The 17,846-nt window shown below is 45.0% G+C and overlaps 1 protein-coding gene across 1 annotated transcript in view; it reads left to right on the top strand.

Moving 5' to 3' along the window:
- Positions 1–17,846, top strand: part of LOC114808701 (RING finger protein 17) — a 113,947-nt gene that overhangs the window by 66,172 nt on the left and 29,929 nt on the right. The window contains exons 9-14 of the mRNA XM_029056521.2: positions 3,380–3,691; positions 3,878–4,028; positions 7,497–7,615; positions 12,428–12,518; positions 13,737–13,849; positions 17,056–17,330. Of these exons, the coding sequence (XP_028912354.1) occupies positions 3,380–3,691; positions 3,878–4,028; positions 7,497–7,615; positions 12,428–12,518; positions 13,737–13,849; positions 17,056–17,330 (1,061 nt within the window). The remainder of the gene's footprint in view (positions 1–3,379; positions 3,692–3,877; positions 4,029–7,496; positions 7,616–12,427; positions 12,519–13,736; positions 13,850–17,055; positions 17,331–17,846) is intronic.

Genomic DNA, 17,846 nt, shown 5'->3' with positions numbered 1-17,846 from the left:
TCTATTTATCTATTCATTTATTCATTCATTCATATTAATGTCTGTCTAGCCTCTAGAATGTGAACTTGTGGGCAGGGAATGTGTCTGTCCGTTGTATTGTGCTCTCCAAGCACTTAGTACAAGCCTTGAACATAATAAGCTTTCAAGTATGTACATCATCTTGATTCTATTTAGTTGCCATTGTTTTTACGAGATGTTCTTCCCCTTGACTCTATTTATTGCCATTGTTCTTGTCTGTCCATCTCCCCTGATTAGACTGTAAGCCCGTCAAACGGCAGGGACTGTCTCTATCTGTTGCCGACTTGTTCATCCCAAGCGCTTAGTACAGTGCTCTGCACATAGTAAGCGCTCAATAAATACTATTGAATGAATGAATGAAAGTATGAAAGTATGAATGAATGAATGAATGAATGAATGAGCCAACGAACACACGAATGAATGAACGAGATCCGGCGTCACAGTTTTAGAGCCGGTTGGACCACCCCACAGATCTGGAGAAAATTTGTTCTGGTAACATTTTGTTTGTTCTGGAGCCTCATATCCTGCTGCCACGACACTCTGCATGGCAGCCTCTCAAAGGATGTACTGTCCTCCTTCAATTTCCTTGGTGGTCTTGACTTTGTTGGTTAGGACTAGATTATAAACTAACTGAAGGCAGGGATGGTGCCTACCAGCTATCGTACTGTACTTTTCCAAATGTGTAGCATAAAGCTGTAGGCACAGTAAGGTAACATAAATGCCTTAATTGATTGATTGATTGATTGATCAAACACTGCTCTATTTATTGCCATTGTTCTTGTCTGTCCATCTCCCCCGATTAGACTGTAAGCCCGTCAAACGGCAGGGACTGTCTCTATCTGTTGCCGACTTGTTCATCCCAAGCGCTTAGTACAGTGCTCTGCACATAGTAAGCGCTCAATAAATACTATTGAATGAATGCTTAAGTAACAGCATTCTCTGACAGTGTTTAGCTCTGGGCTGTCAATGGAAATTTTTGTTGGTGTGTATTTCTTCCCTGGTGCATGCTGATCCATCACCTTTTTTCTTGAGATTTCTTATCAGCCAGTAGTGTGTGGTGAATGTGGTGAAACCCTTTATAGTCATTTGAATGTCTTTTTGAGTGTTGGGCTTTAGGGGCGGTCATCTTATTATCACAATTCTTGAATGACTGTTTCTAGGATTTTAGATGATAAAGTCTGTTAGGTGGAAGAATTCTCCAGGTGCAGAAATGTACACTATCATCTGCATCCAGATCTCCTACTGTATCTTCCATGTCCAAACATGTCGAAAACTGAGCTCCTTATCCTCCCTCCCAAACCCTGTCCTCTTCCTGACTTCCATATCACTGTGGATGGTAAGACCATCCTTCCCGTCTCTCAAGCCTGCAACCTTGGTGCCATCCTTGACTCAGCTCTCTCATTCACCCCACACATCCAATCCGTCACCAAGACGTGCCGGTCTCACCTTTATAATATTGCCAAGATCCGTCCTTTCTTCTCCACCCAAACGGTGTCTTACTGGTACAGGCTCTCCTAATATCCCGGCTGGTTTATTGTGTCAGCCTTCTCTCTTATCTCCCTCCTGTCTCTTCCTGCTCTAGTCTATTCTTCATTCCGCTGCCCGACTCATCTTCCTGCAGAAACGCTCTGGGCATGTCACTCCCCTTCTTAAAAACGTCCAGGTTGCCTGTCATCCTCTGCACGAAACAAAAACTTCTCCCTCTAGGCTTCAAGGCTCTCCATCAACTTGCCCCCTCCTACCTCTCCTCCCTTCTCTCTTTCTACTGCCTGCCCCGTAGTCTCCACTCCTCTGCCGCCCACCTCTTCACCCTCTCCCCTTTTCACCTATCCCGCCGTCAACCTCTGGCCCACGTCCTCCTGCCGTCCTGGAATGCCCTCCCTCCTCACCTCCGCCAAACTAACTCTCTTCCCCTCTTCAAAGCCCTACTGAGAGCTCACCTCCTCCAGGAGGCCTTCGCAGACTGAGCTTCCCCTTTTCCCTCTGTGCCCTCTGCTGCCTCTCTGCCCCCCCCCCCACCTCCCCTCAACCAAGTCCCCTTTTCACCCCCTTTCCCTCTGCTCCTCCCCCTTCCCTTCCCTTCCCCTCAGCACTGTGCTCATCCGCTCATTTATATACATTTTTATTACCCTATTCATTTTGTTAATGAGATGTACATCCCCTTGATTCTATTTATTGCTATTGTTTTTGTCTATCTGTCTGTCTACCCCGATTAGACTGTAAGCCCGTCAGTGGGCAGGGATCGTCTCTATCTGTTGCTGAATTGTACATTTCAAGCACTTAGTACAGCGCTTAATAAATACTGTTCAGCAGTAAATTCAGCAGTCAATTCCATCCTCATTCATAGATCGATTTCATTGTCAGCGCTGACTTCTTTGAAAGCTGCTGCTGCTGCTGCCGCTGCTGCTGCTGCTGCTGCTGCCGCTGCTGCTGCTGCTGCCGCTGCTGCTGCTGCTGCTGCTGCTGCTGCTGCTGCTGCTGATGTTACTGCTGCTACTGCTACCCAACCCTGCTTCACTTTATATTGCAGCAGTTAATGGATCATAGAGGACACCATCCTTGCCTTTTCCCCTGCCAGCGATGCTGGCACAAAGCACTCTCAGAAGCTGGAGAAACTTTTCAGGGCAGCCAAATTTTCTCAGCAATTTGCGGAGCCCAGATCTTCTGCTGGGTTCTAAACCTGACAGTGCAACAAGATTCAGTCTTGTCAGTGCGCAATGCGGTTGAACCCTGCTTTGGGCTATTCAGTCACATGCACACTCAGAAGCAAATTGTGCCTTCAGTGATGGCCAACTCCATAGGAGTACATGCAGTTCTGCTAGCTTCAGGAAACGTTTATTCCAGTGAATTCACAATACCGCTGTCTCTTCAAGCCAGACCCATCGGTGGCACTTTGATTCTTTAATCCATTTCTTGACACTCTTCCTCCATCTCCTGCCGGTCAGTAAAGATTAGAATGTGCTCTTAGTGTGCTCTTTCAGGGCAGGAAATGATCACCTCCCTCGTGTTTATTGAGTGTTTATTGTGTGCAAAGTAGAAACTAAGCACTTGGCAGAGTACATCATAAAAGAGTTGGTAGACACGTCCCTGCTCTCAAGGCGTGTGAATAGGCTTCTGTTGCTACTGTTGCCCTCTCCCAAGTGCCTCAAATGCTGCCTACCACACAGGAAATGCTCATTAAATGCCACTGACTGATAATTTTGTTTTTTTTTGATGTTGTTAGGAAAAGTGGGTTCCTAAGCCGTGTACCCCAATTTTAATGCTAGAGTTCATATCTACTTCATTCGATTGGCCAAGTGTGATGTGCAATAATGGTAAATCTTCTTTTTGAAAAGCTTTTTTTGGGGGAAATATTTTTCAGATGTACTCCAAAGGAAAATCCCACAAAGCATGATGAAATCTGGGATCCTTCTCTGGAGGAAATACTTTTGTATGAAGCAAAGATCACTGGCTCTGCAGTTAAGAAACCTGGAATGGATCAGGACGCAGAGTCTTCTGTAGAGGAATTGCTTTCACATGGAACCGAAGTCACTGGCTCTGAAGTTAAAAAATCTATGAAGGATCAGGGCTCAGAATTACTGGACATCCAAGGACTGCCTGTGCAATTTTGTCACGTAGTGTCTCCAGAGAAAATTTACTTTCACTGGTTTGAAACAGAGAGTTTACTTGCAAGGTATTATTAATGAAAAGTAAAGAAATTGGCTCTTCTGGTTTTGGGAGTTGGGAGTTTAACACATGTTTAGAGATTTATTCAAGTAGTGCTTCTGGATAGGATTTTAATCATCCAAAAGTAGTGCTTCCCTTGGAGTCTTTAAATAAAGAGAAGGTTGATAGTTCTAAATTTTTCACCTCTCTATAGTTTGCAGGAAGAGATGGCAGCTGTTTATGAAGGCTCAAACCTTGAACCACTTCCATGGACCAGTGGTATGCATTGCGCTGTTCTGATGCCGCAGCTGAAACAGTGGCGAAGAGGACAAATTACCAGAATAATTTCAGAAACTCTGGTAGAGGTAGGGTTGGTGAATGTGTCTCTTTTGATTATGTTGTATCCACCCCACACTAGCCCACAGAGATGCATAATTATTATATTGTCTCTTTGTCATTTAAAATTGCAGACCCGCATTTTATAGCCTGCGGTGTGCTTTTGAACACCACTGAGGCGTGCTTTTGTCAGGAAACCCGTCTCTGTGTCTTCATTAAGCACCTATGGTGGGTGCGATTCAAGGCCGGTGGCTGGTTTTGCAAAGGGAGATTGCAAGAGTCATTTTGATGCCGTTAAAGTGTTCACGGGCAATGTCTTTTTCTCTGGGTAGGAAAAATGAAGTAACGTATAAAAACTAAAGAATCACTGAGTACCCTAAAAAGACTTCTGTAACTAAAGAAGTATTCCACATTTCTCTTGCTTATTCTTGTATCCCAGAATCTTGTTACCTTGAAAGTAGATCATATGTACATGGTCATGTTAGTTACGAGGGGACCATGGTAGAGGAACCAACTTCTGGTGTTAGAACCTGTTAGAAAGCCTAGTTTACAGGTGTTCATTTAGAATGAAACAGCTGTCCTGACTCTGTTGTGAGTAGTTTTCCCCCTTAATGTATTGCAACCAGTAAATACCAAATGAAAAGAAAATACAATCAAAACATCAGCCGAAGCCTGAGAAGCATGAGAAGCATTGTGGCCTAGTGGAAAGAATATGGGCCTGAGATTTAGAAGACCTGGGTCCTAAATCTGGTTCTGCCATTTGCTTACTGTTTGACAGTGGATGAGTCTCTTAACTTCTCTTTTCCTCCATTTCTTTTTCTGTAAAATGGGGATTAAATACCTGTTTTACCATGCCCTTAGATGTTGAGCCCCATGGGGGCAGGGGCTGTGCCCAACCTGAATATTTTGTTTCAACCCCAGGCCTCATCAGTTTCTGGCACAAAGGAAGCACTTAACAAACAATGTTATTATTATTATTATTATTAGTTATTGTTAATTTTTATTGTTATTCTTCATTACAACAACAATTACTGCTCTCTTTGGTCTGCTTGCCTCTATGTCCTCAGCGTTTCTTGGCGAGGAATCAGATGTGGTCTGTAATCTCCAACTACATCCCAGCCTGGACACTTCACTACTCTAATGCTACTCTTCTCACTGTACCTCGATCTCACCTATCTCGCTGCCAGCCTCTGGCCCACATCCTGCCTCTGGTCTGGAATGCCCTCTCTCTTCATATCCGACTGACAGTTACTGTCCCCCCCACCTTCAAAGCCTTATTGAAGGCACAGCACATCTCTTCCAAAAGGCCTCACCCGATTTTCCTCTTCTCCTCCTTTCCCCTTCTCCCACTCCCTTCTGCGTTGGCCTGACCTGCTCCCTTTCAGCATTCCCCCCTCCCAGCCACACAGCACTTATGTACACACCTGTAACTTATGTCTTCCTATTAATGTCTGTCTCCCCCTCTAGACTCTAAGCTATGCTGTGGGCAGGGATTGTATCTGTCAATCTCCCAAGCACATAGTACAGTTCTCTGCACACAGTTAGCGCTCAATAAATACGAATGACTATGTGACTGACTACATTTGGATGGGTTCCGTGATGGGTTGGCACATTTTCTTGACTGTCCATTCATTAGGTGAAATCCTTCAAGGCGATCTTATAAATGAGTGATTTATAGTGGCTATTGATAGATCATCTTCACATTTTGTGCTTCTGGGTCACCCAATCTTCTGACGGGATGGACCATACCGGGGTAGAGGGGGTTGGGATTTTCCATGAAGGTCCAAAGGAGGAAGGGACTTGGGCTGGCTGTGGGTGTACAGATTGAAGAGGGGCTGGGTGCAGGGTGGTGGGGGGAGGGGCTGTCCGACTGTCCACCGGAGACTACTTAAAACTCACCTCCTCCAAGAGGCCTTCCCAGACTGAGCTCTTCTCCCTCTACTCCCTCTACCACCCCCCCTTCACCTCTCCGTAGCTAAACCTCTTTTCCCCCCTTTCCCTCTGCTCCTCCCCCTCTCCCTTCCCATCCCCTCAGCACTGTACTCGTCCGCTCAACTGTATATATTTTCATTACCCTATTTATTTTGTTAATGAAATGTACATCGCCTTGATTCTATTTAGTTGCCATTGTTTTTACGAGATGTTCTTCCCCTTGACTCTATTTATTGCCATTGTTCTTGTCTGTCTGTCTCCCCCGATTAGACTTTAAGCCCGTCAAACAGCAGGGACTGTCTCTATCTGTTGCCGACTTGTTCATTCCAAGCGCTTAGTACAGTGCTCTGCACATAGTAAGTGCTCAATAAATACTATTGAATGAATGAAAGGTTTCCTCTGAAACCAAAGTGACTCTGTCCGGGCTTTGTCCCCAGATCCCTGCTCCAGGGAACAGAGAGAAGATGGAGGGCTGAGTTGGGAGACCACATCTGTAAGGGTGAAGGGGGACCCATGAACACTGAGTTCCCACTGTTGGACCAGGGGACACAGAAGAAGTACCAGTAGGGGCAGGGGGGACTAAGGCCCATGTCCCCACTCATCAGCCTGGGCTCCGGAGGGATGAAGCCCTTCTGTGCCATGCACTAGAAGCAGGGAATCACCTGCAGCTCCTTGCCAGGTTTCAAGGAGGGCAGAGGAGATGTGAGTGTTGGGTCTGCCCACTCGCCCATATCTGATTTCTCTTAATTACAGAAAAATGCCCCCCAAACCAACAGATTAATCTGGGTTTGGTTTTTTTTCTTTTCCTTTCCCAAATGGGTCCACAGGAACCTCTCTGGCCATAGAAAGACTCTCCTCCCATTCTCCAAATTGGGCCAAAGCTCACCCCTCTGAAGGCCAGCCCGTGTTCTTTGGATCATCAGCACCCACCTTGATGCCCACACTGGTTCCATATCCATGCCTCCATCATGGCTGAGGGACACATTTGAGAGCAGGCACCAGGCTGGTGTCAAATTGAGTCATATGGCTGGCTGAGAGAGTTGGCAGCGTGTTTGGTGTCAATTCAAACCCTTCTCCTAGGGGTTAGTGGAACTAATAAGATGCCCAGGCAGATATGTCATCCAACCCAAGGCCTCCTAAGCAACTTGCACCCCCACCTCAGACCCTTTTGCTGTTCAGAGTCAAAGACTTATACAGTACAGTAATAATTAGGACGATTGCCTGATCTTTACAAACAGGGTACATTCTCTTTAACCATATAATAAAGTATGTAAACTAGGCAATTATGGATTTTCAGGATTACTTCCAGCAGTGCTTTTGCGTCTCTATTGAGGGCGAAAGCCACACGTAATACATTGACGTTCCGTATGTTCCTTTCAGAGATTTTTCTCTTCACCTGACCACAACTCCTTTTACAGAACCTTTAGTATGACAGTGATGTTAAAATAGAGGGGAATGTTGCTTGTCTAAGGAAACTTTAAGAAAGTCTGATGGAGAAGGCGAAATTTGCTGCTGTATATTCCTTTCTGAGATTTTCCCTTCATCTGAGACTTACTCAATTTCAGGTCTTTCAATTTGACTATGGTGTTGAAATGGAGGTGAATGTTGCTTGTCTAAGGAAGCTTAAAGAAAATCTGATGGAGATGGGGAAATTTGCTGTGGAATGTTGCCTTGTCGATATCAGGTAAGACTGTTTTTTTAAAGGATTGCAAATGTACTGTTTCCTATTGCCAGAATTAAAGCACAATCTTCCTCGAAGATCAGAGACTCCTGCAGAAAGACTCCTGCAGAAAGACTCCTGCATCAGAGAGTTCCTCGCCTCTGGCCTGGGCAGTGCCATAGGAGATGTCTTCAGCTTGTAAAGTAGGAGGTGTTTCCTTCCCCTGTCCATCCCTAGTTCTGAATTTAGTTCACAAAAGCTAGGTCAGCCTAGGACCTGGAAGTAGTAATAATGGTTTGTCATAACTGTGGTTTTTGTTAACCGTTTACTATATTACAAGCCCTGGTATCGATATAAGTTCATGCAGTCAGTCACAGTCCCTGTCCCACATATTTTACTGTCCCAAGTGCTTAGCACAGTGCTGTTGCATGCACTAAGTGCTCCATGAATAATGAATGATTGACTGATGGACATATTTGCATCAGTGCTCAGGAGGGAGAAAATAAGTTAATGAACACAGGAGATGGCTGAAGGGGATGGTGTAGGAAGTCAGTCAGGGAAAACTTGTGGGGAAGGTAGGATTTTATGGAGGGCTTTGAACATGGACAGAGCAGTGGTTATTGTGATGATGGAGGGAAGTCCACACTTGGAGAACAGCATGAGCACAGCCATGGAGGTGGGAGAGTTGAGTGTGTGGCAGAGCTGAACGTTTGGCTTGTGGGGGGTGGGGGTGGAATGAAGAGAGAAAGCTAAGGAATAGTGGGTGAAGAGAACAGAAAGCGAATGTGGACTCAGCCCTGAAGCCGAATGTGGGGAGTTTTTGTGCAGTGCAGAGACCCCCAGGAAACCAGGCAGTTCTCTTGATCTGCGGGAAAATGATCTGCATTCCTCCAAAGCATAATGCCTAGAGCTTACCCTCCCAGCCTGAACTCACCAAGGGAGATCAGTTTCTTAGCACCTCTTTTTTATTTGGCTTTTCTTTCACCTCAGAGGTCTGTCAACTATCTATCAATTGCATCTATTGAGCGCTGTACCAAGCGCTTGGGAGATCACAGTGTAACAGAGTTGGCAGGCAGGTTCCCCGCTCACAATAAAGTTACAGTCTAGAGGTACTTACAGTCTAGAGTATGCAATATATATACATATATGTATATTTATTTGGAATATGCAGTCTAGAGTCCCCACAAGCCAGCTTCTGTATTCTTAGTGGTCTGACCTGAAGCATCATGGCCTAGTAAATGGAGCACAGGCCTGGGATTGAGAAGGTCATGGGTTCTACACCCAGCTCCACCATTTGACTATTGTTTGACCTTGGGCAAATCATTTTGCTTCTCTATGCCTCAGTTACCAAATCTGTAAGATGGGGTTTAAGACTATGACTATGAGACTATGTGGGACAGGGACTGTATCCAACCTGAGTTGTTCGTACTCAACCCCAGCGCTTAATACAGTGCCTGGCACATAGTAAGCACTTAACAAATAGCATTATTATTGTTATCATTGTTATTATTATGATAATGATTATGATTATTATTGGTCCCTAAATGAAGAGAAGGAGTGGAAGAAGATAGTAGTAGTACTAATGGTAATACTTTCATGAACATCTTCCAACTCCTCAAAATCTTCTGGTGGTTTTCCGTTTTTCTTCACATCTAACAAACTCCCGATCATTGCCTTTCAGCTACTTTAAACAGGTCTCTCCCTTCTATAGTTTTCTCTCTCCTGTCCAGTACAGCCCAGCTCACACACTTTGCTCTTCCTAAGGCTGTCTATTTTTGTCTCTCTTGCCGTTGGCCTTCCGTTCACCCCTACCCTCCTGCCTGGAGCTCCTTCCTCCTTCACATCCCTCAAGAACATAGCTGTCTTATCTTTAGAGTCCTTCTAAAATCCCATCTTTCCTAGGAGACTTCCTCCAATTAGTCCAAAATTTCCCCATGGTGTTTCTCCACCCCCACCCCCCAGCGCCCCAGCCCTGCATTCTGCTACTCCAGCACTTCCACCCAATTGGGGTTCTCACCCCATGCTCCCCATAGCACTTAGGTACATATCTTTCTACTGGGCTTCATCTCCCTACCAGTGATAGCTAGCCCCATAAACCATAACCTCCTAGAAGGCTGGGATCCAGTTGTGTTTTACTCACCTAAACTCTCAGTATAGTGCTCTGAGCAGAGTAAATGCTCAATATAGGACCATGATTGATTGATGAGCAATATTTCATCGAGTTTCTGCTTGGTACTGTTGTGTCTATGTCGGTGCTTGTAAGGAAAGAGAAGTGAGAAGCAGTGTGGCCTACTGGGTAGGGCGTGGACCTAGGAGACCAGAAGGACCTGGATTCTAGTCCCGGCTCTTGTCTGCTGGGTAACCCTGGGCAAGTCGCTTCACTTCTTTGTGCCTCAGTTACCTCATCTCTAAATGGGGATTAAGACTGTGAGCCCCATGTGGGAGAGGGACTTTGTCCAACCTGATTACCCTATACCTACCCCAATGCGTAGAACAATGCCTGGCTTAACATATACCAAAAGAACCCAAAAAACAAGTGCAGAGCTTACACTGTAATAGCATGACAAGCATGAACATATTTACAGCTCAAGTAATTAAAATAAATATTTGAGAGTCCCTATATGTTTGAGGATTAGCCAAACAGGACCCTGTTTGGTTTTTTTCCTCCTCATCCCCTCTCCCTTAAGAGAATTTTGCATGGAAAGAGCTATCCTTCTCTTGATAGTATTGCACCATGCTCATCCATCCTTGGCGACCGACTGTCAGTTTTCAGCTGGGGTACAGCATTGTCTGAGACATTGTCTATGTCCTTTTACTGTGTCCTCAGTAGCTGACTTTCCATCAGTCTTCAGGCAGTCCAGAGGCTTGGAATCCTCCCCCTTATGACCTTAATCCCTCTCTATACTGCTAAACCCAGGATGAGTAGGGAGCATATCTCCTAATTCTGTTGTACTGTACTCTCCCAATCCCTGAATACTTTAGGTTGTGACCTCGTTGTGGGCAGCGCATGTGCCTGTTTGTTGTTGTAGTGCATTATCCCAAGTGCTAGTACCATGCTTTGTACAGAGTAAGCGCTCAATAAATACAGTTGCAAGAATAAATGTTGTGCTAATAATAATAATAATAATAATAATAATGTTGGTATTTGTTAAGCGCTTACTATGTGCAGAGCACTGTTCTAAGCGCTGGGGTATACAAGGTAATCAGGTTGTCTCACATGAGGCTCACTATCTTCCTCCCCATTTTACAGATGAGGTAACTGAGGCACAGAGAAGTGAAGTGACTTGCCCACAGCCACACAGCTGACAAGTGGCAGAGCTGGGATTCGAACCCATGACCTCTGGCTCCCAAGCCCATGCTCTTTCCACTAAGCCACGCTGCTTCTCTAAATAAATGTTGTGCCCATAGAAAGCGCTCAGCTAAATGCCATTGTTTGATCGATTGATAGGAGATCTGACCCTGTGAACATTCCACAGCTCTGCTGGGTATTTTGGAGAATCTGCAGTCGTGATGAGTAATTACCATTTCTGTTGTCATGGCATACATTTTAGCCTCTGGAGAATGGGGTTCATAGGTGCTAGGTCTGCTGACCTTTCCCAAAAATTTAGTACAGTGTCCTTTCCACAGAGTAAAAACTCAATACTGTAGATTTATTGATTTTTCTGCCTTCTTACTTGGACAGAACTAAACTTGGATTTGTACAGCATTTTCACCCCAGCGCAACCCCAAAGCACTTATGTGCATATCCATAAACTATTTTGATGTCTGTCTCCCCATCTAGTGTGCCTGTCAACTCTGTTATATTGTACTGTCCCAATTCAGTAAATGTTCAGAAATGCGATTGATTGATCGATTGATTGATTAACTGAATTTCTTAACTAAATTGGTTATGTCTGTTTTTTCATCTAAATGTGTAAGGCCAGTTAAGGAAAGGGGAAGAGAAAAAAAAATTGAACTTTAAGATCTTCCAAGATAGGTGTGGAAAATGCTATGCATTGCCTATTGCTTGACCTGAAGGAACAGGATGAGACAATCCCCATGCCTACAAGAAAATGTTATGTACATGAAAATCATCAAGCGGCCTAGCAGCCTTCTCCAGGCTCAAATCGTTCTACTCCCTTTTGACCTATTTCAAAGATGTCACTTTTAGACCTCTGAAATGTCTCTGTAGCTCTACCTGAGAGGATCTAAAAAGAGGAACTCAGAATTCTCTGAGCTCAGCTTTTCTGATTTCTACTGCCGAACTCTTTCCACTGGAGCAAGATTGGGACTTTGGCACTCGATACATGCCATAATTAACATGATGATTCATTCATTCATTCATTCAATAATATTTATTGAGTGCTTACTATGTGCAGAGCACTGTACTAAGCGCTTGGAATGTACAAATCGGTAACAGAGACAGTCCCTGCCCTTTGACGGGCTTACATTCTAATCGGGGGGAGACGGTTGAGCTCCTTGAGAGAAAACCACGGAATCAGTGCGATGGTCTGTTGATTCTTGTTGAGAAATTTGACAGTAACGAAAAGAGTAAACTATTAAGGAAACAGTGTAGGCTGGCTGAAGCCTGGGAGATTGCTTATCTGAACTTCACGTAACTTGAGTGCTCGTTAGAAATGAACCTAAACACCATGAAGGAGTTTTGTCCTGCTGGAAAATAGGGTTCAAACCAAAGAGAAGTAACGTGTCATAGTGGAAAGAGCACAGGCCCGAGAGTCAAACATCCTGAGTTCTAATTCCGGCTCCGCCACTTGTCCTCTGTGTGAGCTCGGGCAAATCACTTAACTTCAGTTGTGACTCAATGTACCAGAGCAACTTCTTGCTTATCCCCTCTAGACCAACCGGTGGGAGTGACAGATGGACAGCGACAACCTGTGACTATCTTTCGTTTTGCCTTACCGGAGCTGTAGCAAAAATAATCATTCAGGTCTGTATTCAAAGCAAGTAGTTTGCTCGGGGGAGCCCAGGAATTGACCTCGCTTTTGGGGTGGGGTCTAGCTAATCTATGTTTTCTTTTGTGTTTTTCCATTAGATAGGCAGTAAAGATGAATTTGGGCTGTAAAACTATGACATCACTGCAGGGTCTCTACCTTAATGGCAGGCGATAGTAAAACATTCAGAGATGTTCCATTCTTGGGTAGCATACGTAGAGAAGCAGCGTGGCTCAGTGGAAAGAGCACAGGCTTTGGAGTCAGAGGTCATAAGTTCGAATCCCGGCTCTGCCACTTGGCAGCTGTGTGACTGTGGGCAAGTCACTTAACTTCTCTGGGCCTCAGTTCCCTCATCTGTAAAATGGGGATTAACTGTGAGCCTCACGTGGGACAACCCGATTCCCCTGTGTCTACCCCAGCGCTTAGAACAGTGCTTGGCACATAGTAAGCGCTTAACAAATACCAACATTATTATTATTATTATTATTATTACCAGTAAAACTTCAGGAATCACTTGATTCACCCAGATGAAATTGGCCGGTGTGAATTGGAACCTACAAGAAAACAACAGGATAAAAATGTTATGCCAAAAGTGAATCAAGTATTAACAAGATAAAAAATAACTGGGACTTGTTTTTTTTATTCTTCCTCCGCCTTCCTTAAGCTGATGATATTATCTTCTTTCCAGTTTGTGTTGCAAATTTTTTCTTCACTATATTCCTTTCCCGGTTACCTGAGCTTTCCCCTTCTTATAACCACTTGACTCTGACTTCCCCGGTCACTCACTATCTCTTTGTAGCCTTTGTCATTAATAATGACATTTCTGAAGTGGTAACTCTGTACTAAGTGCTGTTGTAGTTAGCTTTTCTATAAAGCATCTCGGGAAAAATTTTTCTTGCAACCTGAGATTTACGAAGGGCTCAGCAGAAGCAGGAAAGTCAAGGCTAGCATTTTCCTCTTCATTTGCTCTTCACTTGATGGGGTAAGGGCTGTTTGACCAAGAGTTCATTATAGTATATAGAAAGACACTGGCAAGACATGGAGACAGTGCTGAAGCGGGAGGTCAAATGTAGTTGTTATTGAACTATGTTCTAAGAGAGGAAGGAAACAAAGGTGTGAGGTAGGGTATGGGGACATTAGTATGAAAATGGGCACCAGGGGCATGTTTCATTTTTGCATTATAGTGACAGCGTTATGTCTTCAATTTCTCCCAGGAGAAACAGAGGAATCCCATGCCTGTGAAAATTTTGTGCCAAGATAAAACGGGAAGGAGTTTCGATTTTTCAGCAGTTCTTGTAGAAAAGGGTTTGGCTTTGAGAGTAAAGAGGTAAGGATTTAAAAAAAATTTACTGTAATAGTAATGGAAATAATAGTAGTGATAATTGTGGTATTTGTTACGAGCTTACTCTGTGCCAGGCACTGTATTAGGAATAATAATAATAATAATAATAATGTTGGTATTTGTTAAGCGCTTACTATGTGCCGAGCACTGTTCTAAGCGCTGGGGTAGATACAGGGTAATCAGGTTGTCCCACGTGAGGCTCACAGTTAATCCCCATTTTACAGATGAGGTAACTGAGGCACAGAGAAGTGAAGTGACTTGCCCACAGTCACACAGCTGACATTAAGCACTGGCGGGGCAGGAGGTTGAGGAGGGTGGGGGAAGGGGTAGCAGGGGAGAGGGGGTAGTGGCGGGGAGGGCGGTGCGGGGATACAAGCAAATTTGGTTGGATGCAAGTCCCTGTCCCTCATGTGGCTCACATTCTCAATCCCCATTTGACAGATAAGGTACCTGAGACACAGGAAAGTGATACAGAGAGACTTGCTCAAGGTCACACAGCCGCTATGTGGCAGAACCGGGTTTAGAGCCCATGACCTTCTGACTCTCAGGCCCATGCTCTGTCAACTGTGCCACGCTGCTTCTCAGCAAGTTGTAATAGCAACTGGAATCTGGAGTTCTTTACTGCACATTTTAATCATCTCTCAGTGGGTGAATTAAAAGATTGCTCAATTAACAGTTTGAATACAAATTTGCTCAAGTTTTCCCTATCTTTAAAATTCAGGCGGCTTCTATTTCCTCAGCTGTCAGGACTAATCTAAGGTATTTGGGGAAGTTACCACTGTAAATTCAGAGTAGCAATAGAAGAGAAATGGTATTAACCACTCCCCATTAATGTCTATACAATGTGGGCAAATGGGGAAGTGATGAATTACTTCCACTCTTGTGTGCCAGTTGAAGTACTGTATTAGTTGAACATATTTAAAAATATAAATTCAGTTTATATTTCCACTCTCTGACCACAGCCTCCACAAATCCTGACTTGTTCTTCCACCAGAAACTCGGATCATTTGACCCTCTCCAGTTTTCTAAAGTCTCCATGCCCCTTCTGGTATCCACACCCAAAACCTTTCTGTTGTCACACAAACCTAGACTCCTCAACTGAAGTCAATTCCCTTACTCTCCTGCCCTTGTGCCGACCTCGCCCCGCCAACCCAAAGCCTTGGATCACTCCCGCAGTGCAAATCCTCTGCTCTCAAGAATGAACAGCGCACTGCTGCTGGAAGAAATCTAGGCGCATGCTGTCCTCGACCTTCTCAAAATTCACTCCCTTCTGCCCTCTCATTCACCCAGCAACAATATCTCTCCATTCCTATTTGCCTCCCATGCTCATTACCCGTGACAGCCGTTTCTAACTTTTAATTTCCTCCTCAAACCCCAGTCCCCTCATGGGCACCCAAACCCTCCTCCTCTCTGCATACACACCAGTCTCTTGCCACAAATGAGCCATCATGTACTTCATCGATAAAATTGAAAACATTAGGCTTGGTCTCCCTAAAATCTTCCCTGCTACTTCCTAGCCCCTCCCTCCTCCAGTCCCCTCTTTCACTTTCCCAAACTTTCCAGCAGTATCTCAAGAGGAGATCCCCAGCTTCTTCTCAAATTCTGTCCCCTCCACCTGTGCTTCCGATCCCATCCCTTCTCACCTGACCAGTCACCCTCCCGGACTGAGATCTTCAACCACCCATTTTCCAATGGCTCCTGCCCTACTGCTTTCAAACATGCCCATGTACCACCTAAAAAACTTCTCCCTTGACTCCAAATCCCTCCCGTTATCACCCATTCCCCACCCCCCCATCAGTACTCTCCAAACTCCTTGAGCGAGTTGTCTGTACCCATTCCTCCACTTCCTCATCTCCAGCTGTCTCATTTATTTCAGTCTTATATGTGGTTAATCTTTGGTGTCTGCAAGGTGAAACCTAATTGTAGTTTGGAAAAATATGAAAGAATCCAGGAGGTTCTTGGTGACCCTAATGGTATCTCCTGTTCGCCAGCAAATACTTAGAGGGTTTGCTATTCTTGCTTTTGGTTGAAATTCAGCATGGCATGACTCAAAAGTGCTCACTTGAGATGATGCAGAGGACCTGTTCCATCAGTCAATAGTATTTACTGAGCACTTATAAAGTGGGATTCTTGGGTGTGCCTCCTCGGGCTGCCACAATCTGGCTTCTGTCCCGTTCGCTCTATGGAAATGGCCCTTGTTAAGGTCGCCAATGGCTCTCTTCTTACCAAATCCAGTGGGCTTCGACAGTGTGGGCCACGGCCTTCTCATGGAAGCAGTATTTACTTCTGGTTTCACCACTACGGTCCTCTTCTGGCTCTCCTCCAGTCTCTCTGATGGCTCCTTTTCATTCTCTTTCTCCGGATCCTCCTCTGTCTCCCATCGTCAAACCCTGGGAGTCCCTGAAGGTTCGGTTCTGGATCCCCTTCCATTATCCTTCTACATCCACTAACTTGGAGAACTCACTTACTCCATGGCTTCAACTACCATCTCTTTGTGGTTGGTTCCCGAATCCACTGCTCCAGCGCTAACCTCTCTCCTTTTCTGCAGTCTCACATTTCCTCCAGCCTACAGGACATCTCTTCTTGGATGTCTCTCTGACTCCTCAAGCTTTAACATGTTCAAAACAGAACACCTCGTCTTCCCACCCAAACCCTGTCCGCCTCCTGATTTTCCTTTCACTCTAGACAGCACCACTATCCTTGTCTCCTCAGAAGGCTGTGACTTGGCTTTATCCTCAACTCTTCTCTCTCATTCAACACATACATTCAATCTGTCATGAAATCCTGTTGGTTATATTCCTTTATAACATCTGTAGAATCTGCCCTTTCCCAGTTTCCTGTTTAAACTGTAAAGATCACTGTGGGCAGGGAACGTGTCTGTTAACTCGGTTGTAGTGTATTTTTCCATGCCCTTAGGATAGCTTTCTGCACCCAGTTCTCAATAAAGACAGTGTCTCCTCCCCCTCCTCCTCCCCCTGCTGCCCGCCCCCCCCCCGCCGCCCGGTGCCCGCATAGACAGTAAGCTTCTTGTGGGCAGGGCTCTCATCTACCAATTGTGTTGTATTTTTCTTTCCAAAGTACTGAGCACAGTACTCAGTATACAGAAAGCCTTTAAGGAGTACCACTGATTGATTGATGGATAATCTAAACGGGACTTTATTTTGAAAAAATATGTCTTTGAGTCTTCTCAGATTTCCCAAAGCTGATAAATCTGATTTGGTCTCGGAGGCAAGTCTTGCAATCCCACTGATGCCAGTGCCAAAGAATCCAGCAGTAGCAACGTGTCTCAAGATATTTAGTAAATCAGAGAAAGAAGTCACTGGAGATAAAGCATCCAAACCAGCATTTAAGCCCAAAACTGTTGAAACCTACAAGCCACCTGTTATTCCTAGCGCTAAATTCTTTGAGGCAATAATAAGCTGGGTTGCCGATGATGGAACAGTCTATGTGATACCTAAATCATCAGGTAAAAACTTTGTATTTTGTAATGTAAATAGATGACCCTGAAGACCAAAGATGTAGGCACACGCCCGCAGGCATCACAGTGGCTCCCGTGACCTGACCAGGTTCCTCAGAAAAAGGGGAGCCCAAAATGAATTAGGGGATTGTTATGTCCCAGTAGAGTCAATTAAGGATGGGATCAGGGCAGGGGGAGGGATGAGGGAGAGCCCTCGTGACTCAGCCTTACCAACGGAATAAAGCACAATATTCAGCATCACAGCATATTAACAGGCAGGAAAACATCAAGCACAACGGATCCTGCTTCTGTTAAGCCCTCAATCCAGGGTCAATGAGATCTCTGATACTATTTAAGCCCTCAACCCTCTGGGACATTGAGAATTTCCTATTGCGGGACGATCAGTCCCATTTGATATTCAAATCCTTAACGAGCCAGACTGGTGTGGGCGTCCCCTGCCTAAGAAGTTTCTGGGACCAGGCCCACTCTCTGCCTTCCCTTCGGAGGACAGAGAGCAGCAGCGGC

The sequence above is a fragment of the Ornithorhynchus anatinus genome, chromosome Y4, assembly GCF_004115215.2.
Source record: "Ornithorhynchus anatinus isolate Pmale09 chromosome Y4, mOrnAna1.pri.v4, whole genome shotgun sequence".
NCBI lineage: Eukaryota > Metazoa > Chordata > Mammalia > Monotremata > Ornithorhynchidae > Ornithorhynchus > Ornithorhynchus anatinus.
The sequence above is the reverse complement of the archived record's forward strand: the minus strand, read 5'-3'. Positions and strand labels throughout refer to the sequence as shown.